Source organism: Natator depressus, chromosome 1 (genome assembly GCF_965152275.1).
Source record: "Natator depressus isolate rNatDep1 chromosome 1, rNatDep2.hap1, whole genome shotgun sequence".
NCBI lineage: Eukaryota > Metazoa > Chordata > Testudines > Cheloniidae > Natator > Natator depressus.
In genome coordinates, this window is record NC_134234.1 from 95,927,953 (window position 1) to 95,946,701 (window position 18,749).

General features: G+C 43.4%; 1 protein-coding gene across 1 annotated transcript in view; it reads right to left on the minus strand.

Annotated features, from left to right (window-relative positions):
• Positions 1–18,749, minus strand: part of UGGT2 (UDP-glucose glycoprotein glucosyltransferase 2) — a 297,148-nt gene that overhangs the window by 9,084 nt on the left and 269,315 nt on the right. The window contains exons 37-38 of the mRNA XM_074962719.1: positions 4,867–4,983; positions 916–1,060 (exon numbers count right to left, since the gene is read on the minus strand). Coding sequence (XP_074818820.1) covers positions 916–1,060; positions 4,867–4,983 — 262 coding nt within the window. The remainder of the gene's footprint in view (positions 1–915; positions 1,061–4,866; positions 4,984–18,749) is intronic.

An 18,749-nucleotide genomic window follows, 5' to 3' on the forward strand; every position in this document is an offset into this window, starting at 1 on the left:
TGTGTCTCTGTTCCCCATCTATAAAATGGGAATAATAGCATCACCTTACCTCACAAAGGTGTTGTGAAAAAAAGTATTAATATTTCTGAAGCACTCAGATATTACAGTAATGGATACCACAGAAAAGCCCATGAGGAAAATAATAATTGTCTTCACATCAGGGTTTGAATCAGGTGCAGAGAATAAGACCTGGGCCCACATATTGAACAATAAGGATAAAACAAAATATTAAAGAGCTGCTAATAAGCAAGCACTGAGAAATCTGTTCACTGCATGAGGTGTGGGTAGTGTTGAAAAATACAAAATTATCATGTAATGAAAAAATACTATAATGCATATAAACAATGGGGCCAAATTAAAATTCCTAACTTTTGACTGCTTCACTTTGCAACCTTAATTATTTTCTTTTAACTTCTTTATGTGTAATTTGATCTCTCTCACACTTCATAATACATTTACATAGTTGACTCTGTTCATTAATCCGTGTTTTGAGATACTATAGAATTTATACCAGAGATAGTATCAAGAAATGTTTCTAGAGAATAAAATGAACAATCAAGTGATTATGAAGTAAATTTCAAACTGAGGAAACTGAGCTATCATTGCTGCCCAAATACATTTTAATTTTGAGGACACCAATGAGGATACCACAAAGTTAAATATTTTGGATGAAGTCCTGTCCCTACTGAAGTCAAAGTAAATTTTGCCACGGACCTCAACAAGGCCGGGATTTTATTCTTTCAATGTAGTTTTTAGGCACAAAGGCATCATGTAATTAATACAATGTACACAACTTCCTCAAGAGTAGGGAGAATGACTCAAGGCACAATACATATATGTATACTAGCCCCAATCTTTGCTTAAATTACTAATGAGAAATCAGATAAACATGCATGTGAAAATTTATTCTCTTACCTTTCCGAGAAGACTGAGTCAAGTTTTTCTTCCCTTTTTCAAGTTGCTTTATTAGCTTTCGTATTTCAGAGTCATACTGAACCCATTCTGGGACTATCCTCAATGCAGCCTTTAGTTTGGGTTCTTTGGTTTTGGGGTTATTGCACTGAAAGTATAAAATATATCACTCTTGAAAAAACACCAACCGTTATAAGTAAACACAAGTATTCTCTTCAGCATTAGTGATGGAAAAACAAGTCCCTAAACAGAACACTGCTAAACACTAGCTACAAAATTAAACACTGACTAGGACACCAATGAGTGTTTCACTATGTATCCCTTCTGAAATCAATGTGGACTATTAATTCACTGGGAAACAAAGTATGCCAAAACAAATTTTGAAAGTTCTTAAGAAATTAAATAAACACTTATGCAAATTATTTTGGCAAAAAATCCACCTATTAATATTTTGCAGTACAGCAGAACACAATAGAACTATTATTTACCATACTTTTCAGTCACTACTCTTTTAGTCATTCTAAACATCTGGGTAACATTCTTTATATTTGATAAACAGGACCATCTGTCACTAGCCCATAGGAATGTCTTCAGTCTTCTATATAATCATTCATCTCTCTCAATTACCTTATGCCTAATTAGCTATTCTGTTAGTGTTACAAATCACTTAAAGGGCAACATACATATGGTAAACTACCTTGAGATTCATCAACAAAACAGTATGAAATAGTCTATAAACCAAAATCTGATAGTTATTTAAACCATTTTTAATTGAAATACTTTTCATTTGTATTGGGATCCTCTGTGAAGAGATAATCAAATATTTTGTCAAGTGCCCAGTGGTACTGTAAGTTTGGCATGCTACTTCAGGAATTGCCAAGTATTAGAAATATACGGATACAATGATTTTAGATAACTGAGATCTCGGTCTCTCTTTCTAGGTCTATGACAAGGGTGGCCAACCTGTGGCTCCGGAGCCACATGCAGCTCTTCAGAAGTTAATATGCGACTCCTTTTATAGGTACCGACTCCGGGGCTGGAGCTACAGGCGCCAACTTTCCAATGTGTCGGGGAGTGTTCACTCCTCAACCCTGGCTCTGCCACAGGCCCTGCCCCCACTCCACCCCTTCCCACCCCCTCCCCTGAGCCTGCAGTGCCCTCACTCCTCCCCTCCCCCTTCACCCCCCCCCGGAGCCTCCTGCATGCCACGAAACAGCTGATCAGGAGGTGTGGGGAGGGAAGGAAGTGCGGGGAGGGAAGGAGGTGCTTCCGGTGGGTGGGAGGTGCTGGGAGAGCTGACGGGGGGCTGCTGACCTATTACTGTGGCTCTTTGGCAATGTACATTGGTAAATTCTGGTTCCTTCGCAGGCTCAGGTTGGCCACCCCGGTGTATGAGGCTCTCTTTAGTGGAGTCTGCAAAAGTCATTGATTAGCTGGGTAAAGGGATTTAGGAAGTGAGGGTAGATGGAAATGATGATAAAGGGGAAAAAACCATAAGGAAAGGGAAAAAGACCATACAGTCAGACTGGTAAATTAACTCAAACTGCTTTAAAAAGAACTCCAGTGCTTCAGATATATGTGCCACAGCAACACAAGACTTTTAAAAAAAAAAAGTATTTCCCTGGCCACTTTGTGATCTTTGGATTGGAAAAAATTGAAGAATACTGAACTGATACTTACATGATGGTACAAGGGAAGAAGGATGAGCAAAATAAACCCCAGGCTTTATATAAATTAAATCAATATGAGTAAGGTAAGGCATAAATAATCTTTCTCAAACAAAAACTCATGTATTCCCAGGAAGGTTTGAACTAAGCATAGAGTAGTGTGGCATCTTTTTTACTTTCATAGTGTTAGGAAATAAACATTTGGTCACTTCCTGTGCATTTCTATTCTCTGAAATATTATGTCTGATAATTAGAGATGGTCAAATAATGGAAAAAATATTCACAACTTCCGCCTCATAGAATCATAGAATATCAGGGTTGGAAGGGACCTCAGGAGGTCACCTAGTCCAACCCCCTACTCAAAGCAGGACCGATCCCCAATTAAATCATCCCAGCCAGGGCTTTGTCAAGCCTGACCTTAAAAACTTCTAGCGAAAGAGATTCCACCACCTCCCTAGGTAACGCATTCCAGTGTTTCACCACCCTCCTAGTGAAAAAGTTTTTCCTAATATGCAACCTAAATCTCCTCCACTGCAACTTGAGACCATTACTCCTTGTTCTGTCATCTGCTATCACTGAGAACAGTCTAGAGCCATCCTCTTTGGAACCCCCTTTCAGGTAGTTGAAAGCAACTATCAAATCCCCCCTCATTCTTCTCTTCCGTAGACTAAACATCCCCAGTTCCCTCAGCCTCTCCTCATAAGTCATGTGTTCCAGTCCCCTAATCATTTTTGTTGCCCTCCGCTGGACTCTTTCCAATTTTTCCACATCCTTCTTGTAGTGTGGGGCCCAAAACTGGACACAGTACTCCAGATGAGGCCTCACCAATGTCAAATAGAGGGGAACGATCACATCCCTCAATCTGCTGGCAATGCCCCTACTTATACATCCCAAAATGCAATTGGCCTTCTTGGCAACAAGGGCACACTGTTGACTCATATCCAGCTTCTCGTCCACTGTAACCCCTAGGTCCTTTTCTGCAGAACTGCTGCCGAGCCATTTGGTCCCTAGTCTGTAGCGGTGCATGGGATTCTTCCGTCCTAAGTGCAGGACTCTGCACTTGTCCTTGTTGAACTTCATCAGATTTCTTTTGGTCCAATCCCCCAACCTGCCTCCCCCTAATTGTTTGGCAAAATTTTGTTTTGACAGAAATGTTCCACCCAACTCTATAAGTAATCCTAGAAGTGGTTACAACTGATTTCCAGGAAGTAGAAGAGTCCACCAACCAAGGGCTCCTCACAATAGCTCACTAATAAAAGCAAAAATGCTATAAAAGCTGTAAAACATACACAATAAACCTTTGGTAACAGACACAGAATGATCATTATTATTCTGAACAATTATGGCTGGCTCTATAATCTGAGATCACGGTGGGTCAAGACTGCTAAACATATGCCTTCAGAAATAAGTTACAGGTGAGGAACATTTTTCTCTTCCTCCTCCAAGCCCTTCTCTACACTTTTCTTAGTATGTTGTATACATGCATGCGCGCGTACGCCCCCCCATAAGTTAAAGTAATACTCATATGATAAATTATGAAATAATTCATATATCTATCGAGTTCTTTTCATCATTTGACCTGCATTCTGCCCACCAATTCATCTCTCTAGAACTTAATCTAACATTCCAAATCCTTGCACAACTTCCAATAAGCTATTGTTTAAAATCAACATTCCAGAGAAATGTTTTTTCCTTCTCTTTTTCCCCAATATGGAATATCTCCCTCAAATTATGCCTAACAAGTCTCTTCTTATCTCCCCAACCTATCTGTACTGGTGAGGCTTACTGAGGATTAAAGGCTCACCGCTAATACTCCTCAAAAGGAGGCTGAGCCTTTCTCTGCCACAGAGGGCGTGTAGTACTGGCACATAGGGACCAGCCACACTTACCAACCCTTCAAATATCTCACTGTAGTTCTATTGTTTGCTTGAGGATGTGGGAAGGAGAGGGAAACTATATGGGACAGTGGTGAAAAGAGCTTGCTATTATCCACTATCACCCAGCAGCCTCCAAAGCTGAAGCTGCAAATTAAGCCAAAAATTGGGAAAAGAGCTATAGCTGCTCTGAGAGGAAAGGAAGCATATTACTGGGCTTCAGCCACTTATACAAGAGGAGTTTGTGTTTCAGAACTTCCCAGCTATAGCTGCCTCCATGTCACTCAGCGAGTGAAACCACCAGAACTGACAGGGTCTTGTATATGAGTACAGAACTAAATTTCATATCTTGTGAAAATTGAAGAAACTCGGGTTAATAAAATGACATTTTCATCAACTCTTAATTGACTTACCAAATCAATTGTTTTAGCCTTTTTCTTGGATTCATCGTCACACCAGGTTTCACACCAGAGCCATTCTTGAGGGAGAGTCTTAATGGCCAACTGATGAATCATGTTATTGGGAAGATCCTGCACAAATTATTTAACCAATCACAAAATTAGTAACCTTGAATTTTGATATGCTAATAACCAGTTACCAAAAACTGAATTATAACACTACTACTTGAAGGAGATGGCAAAGAACACCTATCTCTGTTCCCATTTCTGTGAAGTATTTTTACTCACTAAGTTCCTCTCTAAGTGCTTGTCTACTTGTTTTTCAAATTGGTTAATAACTGTTAAAGTCTTTGGTATCCAGTCCCATCTGTTAATTACAATATGAGTACGGAAGTTTTCCTTGTGTTGCCATAATGTGTGGTCCTCTCTTAGATTCAATTCATGTTCTGATATTTGATGCAAGTGATACTGCTTCTACCTGATATTTATGAGTCTGCTTCTGCAACCTTATTCACGGTAAGTGCTACTCAATATAAAGGTTGTAGAATTAGATTCTATGAAATTATCAAAGCATAACTGAATCACTTCCCATTCCCCAAACGTCCAAAACAATTTTTCTTAAACTCCTTTCAAGAGCACAATGCTAATACTGCATTCTAGAACCCATTTACTTTTTATTTTTTTAAAAGAAGAGCAGACTCCAGAGGGCTATTTTGAAAATGGTAAAAGTAGTAAGTCTTTCCTATGCTCTTCTTCTCACTCAAATTTCCTTGTTTTTAACTCATCTTTACACAATGGGTTGTAGATGCCTATTGTTGATAAACTGTACAGTCAATTGCTTGATCACCCTTTGGTTCATTATGAAATATACTTGAGACCAGATAACCAGTGTTAGTTAGGTGTATTGCTATAAACCAATAATAATATAGCACAGGAAAAGGGTTCTGTATGACACCAGTCTCAGGGAAGCAGTCTCATGCAGCATGGTAACATTCACATTACATAGAAGGTGTGTTCCCAAAGTTATACTCCTAAAGCCACCTTTTTATACCTCTTTACAAGTAAATGGTACTGTATACATCGGGGTGGGCTAACTATAGATTGTCAGCCCAGTGGTGCACCCCGCACCCTTCCTGCACCCGAACCCCTTGCCCTGAGCCCCTTTCTGCATACCACACCCCCTCCCGCGCTCCAGCCCTACATTCATGACCCTGCATGCAATTTTCCCACATAGATGTGGCCCTCAGGCCAAAAAGTTTGCCCGCCCCTGGTATACATCATATGAAACTAGATTTAACCAATCAGATTTCTACCTTTTTTTTTTCTGGTACCATGGTGTACCCCTTATCTTTGTTCTGAATACATGCATTCCAAGTAGCAAGGGGTGTGTGAAGTCACCTTCTTGGTTTGACATGTACAGAACAATCACGTCTTGTCCTCTTCATTTGGGACACTGCAGTATTGGCCTGTGAGAATACATCGCTAACTATTGCTATAGTAAAATAATCATATGTCCTGATCCTGACAATTTTCCTATCTACTTAAGTCAGATCTTACTTCAACTAATGCAAGGTGTTATGGGGGTACTTAGCATCAGAGAACAGATTATATTAAAGGTGTAGGCCAATTTAGAGTCTATAACTGCTATAATATTTGTACTTAATGCACACTAATATATATGTGGTGCAGATAATACGTTAATACATTAATATTACAATATATACATATTGTGTGTATATATATATATTGTGTGTGTGTGTATATATATATATATATATATATATATAGTGACAAAGTTCCTCCTCTACCTTCGTGGGTCCTGCGCTTATTGGTGGATTTGCTTGCCTCAGAGATTCACGGCAGCCCTCAGTTTGGCCACTTTTGTGGCCCAAATCTGCTGTTCACTCAGATAACCTTATCACTGGCCAGCATGGGGAAAAAAAGAAGAAAAACCCCCGCAGTGTCTGCTGATCCACCATGTAGGTTGGGGAACAGCCCAGAGACCTCCCCTCTGGTGGAGCCCACAGTCCAGGTCAATTCGTCCTGTATCTGATCAAGAGTTGGGAGGTTTGGGGGGAACCCGGGCCCACCCTCTACTCCGGGTTCCAGCCCAGGGCCCTGTGGATTGCAGCTGTCTAGAGTGCCTCCTGTAATACCTGCGTGACAGCTACAACTCCCTGGGCTACTTCCCCATGGCCTCCTCCCAACACCTTATTATCCTCACCACAGGACCTTCCTCCTGGTGTCTGATAACGCTTGTACTCCTCAGTCCTCCGGCAGCACGTCCTCTCACTCCCAGCCCCTTACGCGCCCCCCTAAAAACTGATGGGAGGTCCTTTTTAAACCAGGTGTCCCGCTTAGCCTGCCTGCCATAATTAATTCTAGAAAGTTCTTAATTGGCTCCAGGTGTCTTGATTAGCTTGCCTGTCTTAATTGGTTCTAGCTTTAGGATTGCTCTAGGGCAGCCCCTGCTCTGGTCACTCAGGGAGCAGAAAACTATTCACCCAGTGGCCAGTATATTTGCCTTCTACCAGACTCCTGTACCCCACTGGTCTGGGTCTGTCACAATATATATAACTAATGATGTTAATGCCCATGGTTTGTTGTGTGTGTAGGGAACAGGATCTAAGAATAAGTGTGAGATCACCCAAAATTACAAAGCCAGCCTTGCACAATATATCTTCAGATAGTCCGGTCCAAAGTTAAAAAAATATAGATGCTACTGTTGCATCTACTGATAAGCAATTTTGCACATACCCACTGTGTTTATATTTGAACATGTAAATCTCCATCTCCAAGCACTACTAGAGTCATAAATATTTTTATTTTCTTGACCATTCATAATGTATTATAAACAGGAGAGAATAAAATCACATATTTGTACTTGATTTGTAAAAGATCTAATGCATTTTAAAATATGTATCTAAACTTACTGGGTGTGTTTAGACAACAACATGTAAAGATTATACTAAGTCTGTGTCAAGTATCAAGATATACTTAGTTACATATTAACTTAAATTTAATGTTTGCTATTTTGCAAAAAAAGTTTCATGAACTTGAGGAGATCTAATAAGTGGACCGTTACCTTCTCAAATTCAAGTAAATCCAGATTGTTCCTCTACTGCACCTCACTGACTTTCTAAATGGAATCAGAATTCTTCAGTGAGAAAAAGTTTGTGAATGTACAAATGGAGGGTGCTGCAAGGTTATAAAGATTAGAAGGGTAGTAGCGTACAGATAGCTATTCACCACTTGCATGGTTTAAAGCAGATTATTGAAGCTGTGTTATTAAACATAAAAGTCAATTCAATTGGTTATCCTTTCAGAAGAATGCCTTATCTATAAAAACTGCCTTACTACTTCTAGAAGATCAAGTAAAAGAAAATAGTCATGGCAAAGAGAAATAACTGTTGCAACAGCAAGGTTGTTATTTCCGTCACAGTATCAGACTTCTCATTCTCTCAAAGAGTTGTTTAATCAGTTGAAACTAAGACCTTTCAGACATCAAAACCACTTCTAAAAACCGTTTTTTATTTTGGTTTACAGTATGACAGAATCTTCGCAGGTACAGTTTGATGTCCTACTTCACTTTAAAGAGAGGTTACGGTACTGCCTCAGCTTTAATAGAAATGCAATTCTCATTCTCATAAAGGAAACATTTCCTCTTAAAAACTGTATGCATTTCTTTATCATTCTCATTACTTGTAAATGGATATGGGTGCTCTGCTTCAGGTGCCCCCCTCGAGTCCTTGATCAGAGATTTATCTGCTAGACGTGCCTGTTTGGCCCATGGATGTGTCCTATGCCTCCTTGTGCTGGATAATAAGCCTATATAGGGATGCATATGTGAACCACCCTTAGTTCCTCCTTCATCCAAATGTCTCCACAGAACAGTCTGAAGGAGAGGGGAAGGAAGGGTGGGTAGTGGAGAAACCATAGGGACACATCTTGAAGAACTGCAGTTACTGCACAAGGTGAATAACTTCTTTTCCTTCTTTGAGAAATGACCCTATGGGTGCTCCACTTCAGGTGACTTCTAAGCAGTTTCCCGGGAGGAAGGAGAGCTTCAGAACAGAAGATAGTACTGGGTGCTTCACTGTAGGTATGTATGCGCCCCCATGCTGCCGATCAAAGAATATCAATATGTGCGGCTCCTCACCTGCCATGAAGCTAGCCAGCATGTGCAGGCATTTCCCTCTCCGTTCCGTCTGTACTGCAGAGTTCATTAGTGAAACTCCGAGTAGAGGGGAGGATGGTGGGTCATGGAGCGCCAATAGGGATACACTTCTCAAAGAACCATCATTACTGCACAAGGTCACTACTTCTTTTTCGAGTAGTGTCCCTGTGGGTGCTCCATTATAGGTGACTCCAGAGCAGTACCCAGCAGTGGAGGCTGGGAGTCACATCTGACAAAGATGCCCAACCGTGGTGCTGAACTGGGCATATGTAACCAAATCCCCCAAGATGGCATAGTGTTCAGCAAAAGTATGAGCAGATGCCCAAGTAGCAGCTCTGCAGATTTCTGATATAGGGATACCCTTGGCGAGGGCAATGGACGAGGACAATGACCTCGTTGAATACATGTGTATTGAAGATGGGGGTGCTTCTGCACGCAGTTGGTAGCAGAGTTTAATACAGCCAGAGACACACTTTGAGAGTCACTGAGCTGAGCTAGCTGTACCTTTTGACCTTTTCACAAGGGAGAGGAAAGTCTCTTGGATTTCCTAAAGGCCTTTGTCCTAGTCAAGTAGAAGGCCACGGCTCTTCTCACATCAAGCGTATGGAGGATCGTCTCTCTGTTATCTGCATGAGGTTTAGGATGAAACGCTGGAAGCTTGAATGAGTTGATTCAGTGGAAAGCAGAAGACACATTAGGGATGAACATCGGATGCGGTGTCAGCGTGACCTTGGCCAGGAAGAATACTGTGAAAAGGGGATGAGCCATCAGCACTGCTATTTTCCCTCTGTTTCTCGCCGAAGTAACGGCGATAAGGCACACCATCCTCATGGAAACATGAGTCAATGAGCAGGTGGCCATAGGTTCAAACGGTGGTCTAGTCAGCCCTTTTAACACCAAATTTAGGTCCCATTAGTGGAGTGAGGGATCTAGGTTGCAGGAAGAGGTTCATTATGCCTTTAAGGAACCGCTTTGTAATAGCATGGGAGAAGACTGAACAGCCCTCTACCTGTTGGTAAAAGATTGCAATCGCTGCTAGCTGAACATTCAGCAAGCTAACAGAAAGGCTTGATTTCTTTAGGGATAACAGGTATTTTAACACCAGTAGTAGGGTGGACACAGCAGGGTGGATTCCCCTGGGTTGGCACCAGATCTGAAACCTCTTCCATTTCTAAAAGTAGGTGTGACGAGTAGCATCCTTTCTACTGTGTAATGCCACCTTCCTCAACTCCTTAGAGCAAGATGCTTCTATGCGCTGGAATCATGCAGGAGCCACGCTTTGAGTCAAAGGGTCCACAGATTAGGATGGAGAGTGTGACCCTCGTTCTGTGACAGAAGTCAAGGAATGACCAAAAGGGTCATCGGTGGACAAACCACAAGCGTCAACGAGTAAGGGTATCACATATGCCTGGGCCAGCTAAGGGTAATCAGAATGATGTTTGCTTTATCCCCTTTTACCTTCAACAGGACCTTCATCAGAAGAGGAAATGGGGGAAAGGCATACAGGAAGCCTTCATCCCAAGGAAAGAGAAGAGCATCTCCCAAGGAGTGCTGTCCGATCCCCGCTCTGGAATATTAGTGCAACATTTCTTGTTGTGGTAAGTCAGAAGTCTATAAACTGAATTCCTTGCACCGGTACTAATGTGAATTTCTTTATATTCAGCTGTAGGCCCCAACTCCCAGAACAGAGCAAGGACCTTCTGAGCGGATGACAATGCCTTGAAAGAGTGGCCTTTGAGATGCCAGTTGTCAAGGTACGGGGAGAACTGCTTTTTGTCAAAGGTAAGCTTTTTGTCAAAGGTAAGCTGCCACTACCACTAAAATCTTCGAGAACACCCTTGGCGCTGAAGATATACTGAAAGAAAGCACTTGGTACTGGAAATGATCTTGGTCTATGGTGAATCACAGGTATTTCCTGTGCGATGGGAGTATGACTATATGGAAGTAGGAATCTTGCAGGTCGAGGGATGAAAACAATCCCCTTCCTCTAGAACAGGAATTAAAATTGCTAGCCATCCTGAACTTCTGAGGCTTCACGAACTCATTCAGCTGTCTTAGATTTAAGATTGGCCTTCAACTTCTGTCCTTTTTCGGTACGAGAAAGTATTTCAAGTAGAACCTCTTGCCCCTGTGAGGGGAAAAGACTGGATCTATTGCTTCTAGCCAGAGGAGAGAGAGTCCACATCCTGCCTTAGTAGAAGCTCATGAGAAAGGAGAGGGAGTGACAAAAACTGGAGGGTGTATGTTATGGCCTGTATTGGTCCATGGTGATTCACTCCCAAGCCTAGTGGAAAGGGACAAAATAGTCCCCAAAGGGAGGGAAGTGGGCTAAAGGGTACAACTATAGAAAAATGGGAGGAGTCAAATCCTCTACTAAACCCATCAAAACTGCTGTTTAGGTGATTGAGGGCGGCCCTCTTCCTCTGAAACCTGTCTCTCTTTCTGGGGAGTTATGAAGCTCTTTAGCACCCTGGGAACTGAGCAGGGAGTGATCTCTGGGAAATCTGTGACCTATTGAAACACTTCTTGCTTGTAGGTCCATAAATATCCCAAGGAACATATGGTAACCCTAGAGTCCTTAAGTGTGTCCAGAGAACCATTCATGGTCTCAGAAAAGAGTCTGTGGCCATCAAAGGGGAGGTCCTCGACCGTGCTTTGGACCTCTCTAGAAAACCCTGAAAGCTGAAGCCAGGGTGCCCTGTGCATAACTACTACCATGGAAATGGATCTAGCAGCAGTATCTGCAGCATCTAAGGATGGCCGGAAGGCCATTCTGGACAAAAGAAGGGACTCTCTGCAACAGTAGACTGGAATTGTTCCCTGCAGTCATGTGGCAGATCTTCAATAAAGGCCATGAGGTTGTTGTAATTAGTAAAGTTATATTTGACTATGGTCACCTGATAGTTTGCAATCCAGAACTTCAAGGTGGTGGACAAGTAAGCTTTTTCCAAAAGAGATCCAGTAACTTCTGATCCTTGGTATAAGAGGACAGCCCTCAAGAATTGCTGTCAACCCCTCTCATTCACAGCATCCACCGCAAGAGAGTTAGGTGGAAGATGGGAAAACCAAAACTCAGAATCTTTAGGCAACACATAATACACCTTATTCACCCTTTTGCACATTGGTGGAATAGTGGTCAGCAACTTCCATACCATCTTAGCCAGATCCATGAGAGCCTCATTAATAGGTAGCACCAATCTGGAAGGTGTTGCTTGGAAGGTGAAGCCTATACTACTCATCTTTGACCTCCTCCAGAAGGATCTGCAGAGTGTGTGCCACCCTTCTATTGAGGTCCTGGAATTGTCTGAAGTAGTTGGCAATGGAAGGAGCGGGGAAGCATGAGCTCCTCATCCAGCAACGGTGATTAAATAGGAGCTTGAGGGGTGACTTCCCCATCTGTCCTAGCCTCCAACTCCTCAAACATCTCCTCCTGCCTTGGAAGAGTAGGAGGAAGATATGGAATCCCGGTTTCCCTGAGGGACAGTACTGTAATTTATCGAATTGTTGCAGATAGGTAAGGCTATGACTGAGTCACGTGTATTTTTTAGTAAAAGTCATGGACAGGTCATGGGCAACAAATAAGAATTCACAGCCCATGACCTGTCCATGACTTTTACTATAAATACTCCTGACTAAATCTTAGCTGAGGGGTCCCCAGGGCATTGCTGCTCTGGGGGGCCCCCCCGAGGCCAGCCCCACCAGGCGCTCCTTGGGCAGTCCCTGGGGTCAGCAGCCAGGGATCACCAAGCAGAGGCTGGTATGGCTGTGGCCAGCTGCTCAGGTCGCCCTGAGGTCAGCCACACTGGCCACTGCAGAAGTCATGGAGGTCGCAGAAAGTCACTGAATCCATGACTGCCATGACAGATATGCAGCCTTACCAACAGGCAGCCCATGGATCCCAATGTGGCCATTGCAAGGGTCCATAAGGTAGCAGTCCACCATGTTTGATGTGCCACAAAATCCTTCCTGTGTGAGAGTGGATTTCTGAAGGAATATGTAGGAGAACCCCTAGCAGAAACTGAGGAGGCCAACTGGGAGTCCTCTTCTTCTTCTTCCACATCCTCCCATGGGGGAGCAACCAGCGAGGATGGAGGAGAGTCCTGTGCTACAGAGTGGCCACTCAGAGACCGAGGTCTCGGTACCATGAGGCATTTGGTGCCTGACAACAACAGGGTCTCTGGTTCATCTGACACTGAGAGATCTCTTGAGTATTGGAACTCCTGTGATACCAGATGAGACCTTGGTTTTTTCCTGGGGGTTCAGTGGGTCTGTGAACTCCTCAGAACTGGATTGGATGGGATCTCTGGGTGGTTTGTGACCTAAATTTTCTTTTGTTCAGAGGGGTGTAACTTCTCAGAAATTGTGCAGTCACCATGGAGTCTTTCTAAGTGTTGCAGGGACTCATTTGTATTATCTGAAAACAATTTCAGACAACCAAGGGGAGGGTTCTCTACAGTACTCTGGACCTCTCTGGGAAAGCCAGACAGTTGGACCCAGGATGCCCTGTGCATAACTACCTCCACAGAGATGGAATGAGCCATGGTTTATGCCACATCTAGGGATGCTTGAAGGCATGTCCTTGCCAGTATCTGTTCCTCAGCAATGATGGCCTGAAATTTCTCTTTGTTCCAGTGGAAGATGCTCAATAAAAGCAGTAAATTTTGTGTAGCATTTGTAATTATATTTTGCCATGATAGCCTGGTAATTCACAATCTGAAACTACAGGGTGACAGATGAGTAGGACTTCTGTCAAAAATGTCCAGACACTTCTGATCTTTGTCATACAGAGTCCACTTGATATGGTATTGTTTCCCTTGATCATTCACCATATACACCACCAAAGGAGAGGCACCATATCCACGCAACAAGAGGAGAGACAATTCTTGATTTAGTCTTAAGTGGAGCACAGGATCTGGCTCAAGAGGTGAATATAGGTGGACCGCTTGGTAATAGTGACCATAATATAATTACATTTAACATCCCTGTTGGGAGGGAAAACACCACAGCAGCCCATCCTGGTACCATTTAATTTCAGAAAAGGGAACTACACAAAAATGAGGTAGTTAGTTAAACAGAAATTAAAAGGTTCAGTACCAAAAGTGAAATCCCTGAAAGATACCTGAAAACTTTTTAAAGATCCATAATAGAGGCTCAACTTAAATGTATTCCCCAAATTAAATACACAGTAAGAGGACCAAAAAAGTGCCACTGTGGCTAAACAACAAAGTAAAAGAAGCATTGAGAGACAAAAAGGCATCCTTTAAAACGTGGAAGTTAAATCCTACCGAGAAAAACAGAAAGGAGCATAAACGCTGACAAATGAAGTGTAAAAATATAATTAGGAAGGCTAAAAAAGAATTTGAAGAACAGCTAGTCAAAGACTCAAAAAGTAATAGCAAAAATGTTTTAAGTACATCAGAAGTAGGTAACAACCTGCTAAACAACCAGTGGGGCTACTGGACAATCGAGGTGCTAAAGGAGCATTCAAAGACGATAAGGCCACTGCAGAGAAACTAAATGAATTCTTTGCATTGGTCTTCACAGCTGAGGATGTGAGGGAGATTTCCAAATCTGAGCCATTCTTTTTAGGTGACAAATCTGAGGAACTGTCCCAGATTGAGGTTTTGGAAAAACTGATAAACTAAACAGTAATAAGTCACCAGGACCTGATGGTATTCACCCAAGAGTACTGAAGGAAGTCAAATGTGAAATTGCAGAACTACTAACTGTAGTCTGTAACCTATCATTTAAATCAGCTTCTGTACCTGTCAAGGTTCCTCCCCCACTCTGAACTCTAGGGTACAGATGTGGGGACCTGCATGAAAACCTCCTAAGCTTACTTTTACCAGCTTAGGTTAAAACTTCCCCAAGGTACAAATTAATTTTATCCTTTGCCTTTGGAATATCCACTGCCACCACCAAACTCTAACTGGGTTTACTGAGAAACGTAGTTTGGACACGTCTTTCCCCCCAAAATCCTCCCAACCCTTGCACCCCACTTCCTGGGAAAGGTTTGGTAAAAATTCTCACCAATTTGCATAGGTGACCACAGACCCAAACCCTTGAATCTGAGAACAATGAAAAAGCATTCAGTTTTCTTACAAGAAGACTTTTAATAGAAATAGAAGTAAAGGAATCACCTCTGTAAAATCAGGATGGTAGATACCTTATAGGGTAATTAGATTCAAAACACAGAGAATCCCTCTAGGCAAAACCTTAAGTTACAAAAAAGACACACAGACAGGAATAGTCATTCTATTCAGCACAGTTCTTTTCTCAGCCATTTAAAGAAATCATAATCTAACATATACCTAGCTAGATTACTTACTAAAAGTTCTAAGACTCCATTCTTGTTCTATCCCCGGCAAAAGCAGCATACCGACAGACACAGACCCTTTGTTTCTCTCCCTCCTCCTGGCTTTTGAAAGTATCTTGTCTCCTCATTGGTCATTTTGGTCAGATGCCAGCGAGGTTACCTTTAGCTTCTTAACCCTTTACAGGTGAGAGGATTTTTCCTCTGGCCAGGAGGGATTTTAAAGGGGTTTACCCTTCCCTTTATATTTATGATAGTACCAGATGACTGGAGGACAGCTAATGTGACACCAATTTTTTTAAAAGGCTCCAGAGGCAACCCAGGCAATTACAGGCCAGTAAGCCTAACTTCAGTACCTGGCAAATTGGTTGAAACTATAGTAAAGAAAAGAATGATCAGACACACAGATGAACATGATTTGTTGGGGAAGAGTCAACATGGTTTTTGTAAAGGGAAATCATGCCTCATCAATCTACTACAATTCTTTGGGGGGGGGGTCGGGTCAACAAGCATGTGAACAAGGGGGATCCAGTGGATATAGTGTACTCAGATTTCCAGAAAGCCTTTGACAAGGTCCCTCACCAAAGGATCTTAAGCAAAGTTGGCTGTCATGGGATAAGAGGGAAGGCCCTCTCAAGAGAACAGAATGTTGGGAATCATTAAGAAAGGGATAGATAAGAAGACATATTGCCTCTATATAAGTCCATGATACGCCAACATCTTGAATACTGAATGCACATCTAGTCACCCCATCTCAAAAAAGATATACTGGAATTGAAAAAGGTACAATTAGAAAATTAGAACAATTAGAAAAGGGCAACAAAAATGATTAGGGGTATGAGGAGAGATTAATAAGGCTGGGGCTTTTCAGCTTGGAAGAGAGATGACGAAGCTGGGATATGACTGAGGTCTATAAAATCATGACTGTTGTGGAGAAAGCAAATAGGGAAATGTTATTTACTCCTTCTCATAACACAATAACTAGGGGTCACCAAATGAAATAGGCAGCAGGTTTAAAACAAACAGAAGGAAGTATTTCTTCACACAATACACAGTCAACCTGCGGAACTCTTTGCCAGAGGATGTTGTGAAGGCCAAGACTATAACAGGGTTAAAAAAAGAACTAGATAAGTTCATGGAAGATAGGTCAATCAATGGCTATTAGCCAGGATGGGCAGGGATAGTGTCCCTAGCATCTGTTGGCCAGAAGCTCGGAATGAGTGACAGGGGATGGTTCACTTGATTACCTGTTCTGTTCATTCCCTCTGAGGCACCTGGCATTGGCCACTATCGGAAGACAGGATCCTGGGTTTGGTCTGACCCAGTACAGCCATTCTTATATTCTGAGAATTCGATAGTGAGTGAGCAAATAAAAATTCAAAGCCCTCGGTGGGGATGTATTTTTTATCAGCCCATTTGCAAGTTGGTGTTACTATTACTGGAGTCTGCCAAACAGTCTCTGTCAGATCCGAAAGCACCTCTCTGATACGTAGCACAATTTTGGTTGGTGTTGCTGACTGCAGAATGTCCAGCAACTTGTGTTCTTCTTTGAGTGCTTGCTCATGTCGATTCCAGTTGTCAGAAAGTTTTTCCCCCTAGCAGCACCCATCAGGTTGACTGTGAAGCCCCCTAGAGTGGTGCCTCCATGGCGCTCAATATATGACCCTGCCGACCTGGCGCCTCCTCAGCTTCCTCTTACCACCAGTGATAGTCATTAGAACTGTGGTGGCTTGCTCTTGCAAGTACTCGCCTTGTTCTCCTAGCTTTGTGTATAGTTGTTAATAGTTGTAGTTTTAATAGTGTTTGTAGTTTATAGTTAAGTTAGTTAGTAGTGGGGGGTTCTTTCCTCCCACCCCATCTTTCTATTCTCCCCTTGGGGCATGCCTCGATCTCAAGGTTTCAAGAGCTGCATGTTTTGCCACAAGCCCACGCCAACAGCCGACCCCCACAACTCTTGTCTTAAGTGTCTGAACGGTGCAAGATTTGCAAAGGGTTCCATCCCAGAACTAAAAAGGAGTGGGACTTTCATTTAAAACAGCTCCTTATGGAGATGGCACTGAGACTGCAGCCCACCATGGGGCTGCAGGACCCGGCACTGAATTTGTCGGTGCAGAGCGCTCCAGCCTCCATTAGAGAAGCGGGGCCGAGGAAAGACTCTGGGCCCAGAGACCCTTGGCACCATCGCTCCCTGGCACCAAAGCTGGTGGAATCTATCCGGCCCAGTCTCACTCCCCAGTGCCACAGAAGTGGCACCGGAAGCAGGACAGGAGACTATCTCCGGCACCAAGACCTGCTTCACTGGAGACTGCCACTGCGGTGTCGTGTGGAGGAGCACCAGGCATCAAAAGCTCAGGAGGTGGCACCATCGACTTTGGCCCCACAAAGGGGACCGTCGAGTTCGGTGCTGTTGGACTCCCTGAGCCAGGTGGTAGAGGTGGAACTACCATCCACCCCGGACACCTTTGAGGCTGTGAGGGAATTAATCGCCATGACAGCGCCATGGTCCCTGGCCCCACAAGAGAAGCCTCCGGTTCCGTAGCATGCGGCACTGTCTCAAGGCAAGCCCACGATGATGCATCCACCTGCGCCTCCGAGGCCACCGGAGAGAAGACATCGCTCGGAGTCCTGGAGGCACTGGCTCACAGCACCGGTCAGACTCATGTCAATGCTCCCACTCTCGTCACCGCTCCCTGTCATGGCACTGGTCCCTGACACTGTGGAGGTCCCGCTCCCGGCACCGGTCATCCCAGCACCAGTTGTCCTGGCACTGGTTGATGTCTCCATGCTGTTTCTCTTCGCAGCCCTACTCTCCTGGTGCAATAAAACCAGAGGTCTGGCAAACTGCTGCCCAAGGATACCAGTATGGCCACTCGGGCGGGGGATGGGTGGAAGGGGGGAGTCTCATATAGGAGTGGAGGTGGTACACAGGACTTATTCTACCATCCCTGATGTGGACAAGGATTCTTGTCAAAATATGGGTTCTTGTAATGATGTGGAGGGGAACCCCCCACTGATTGATTGAATATCTCCTTCATTCTCCTCAATGTCCAGAATGAGGAGAGGCAGTAGAAAAGGGCAGAGAATCCAATGGTAGCAATGGTAATCCAGAGACTGGAGTTTTGGTACCCATAAACAGTGGGGACTATGGCTCATCTAACACTGACAAGGGCCTGGAGTAGCAAAATTCCTGCAGTACCGAGTGGGTTGGTACCAATGTAGCAGTTGAGGTTGACAGTGCCAATTGATTTGAAGCACGTAGGTGCCAGAGCCGAAGGTGCCTGGTGCTGCAATTTCACCAGTACTGATGGAGCTGAGTGAGAAAGCACCATTGGTAAGCCTGATGTAGATGGTGCCATGCTAGAAGACTATGTCCTGGACCTCCCTGTCCTTCACAGATGGTACTGTAGC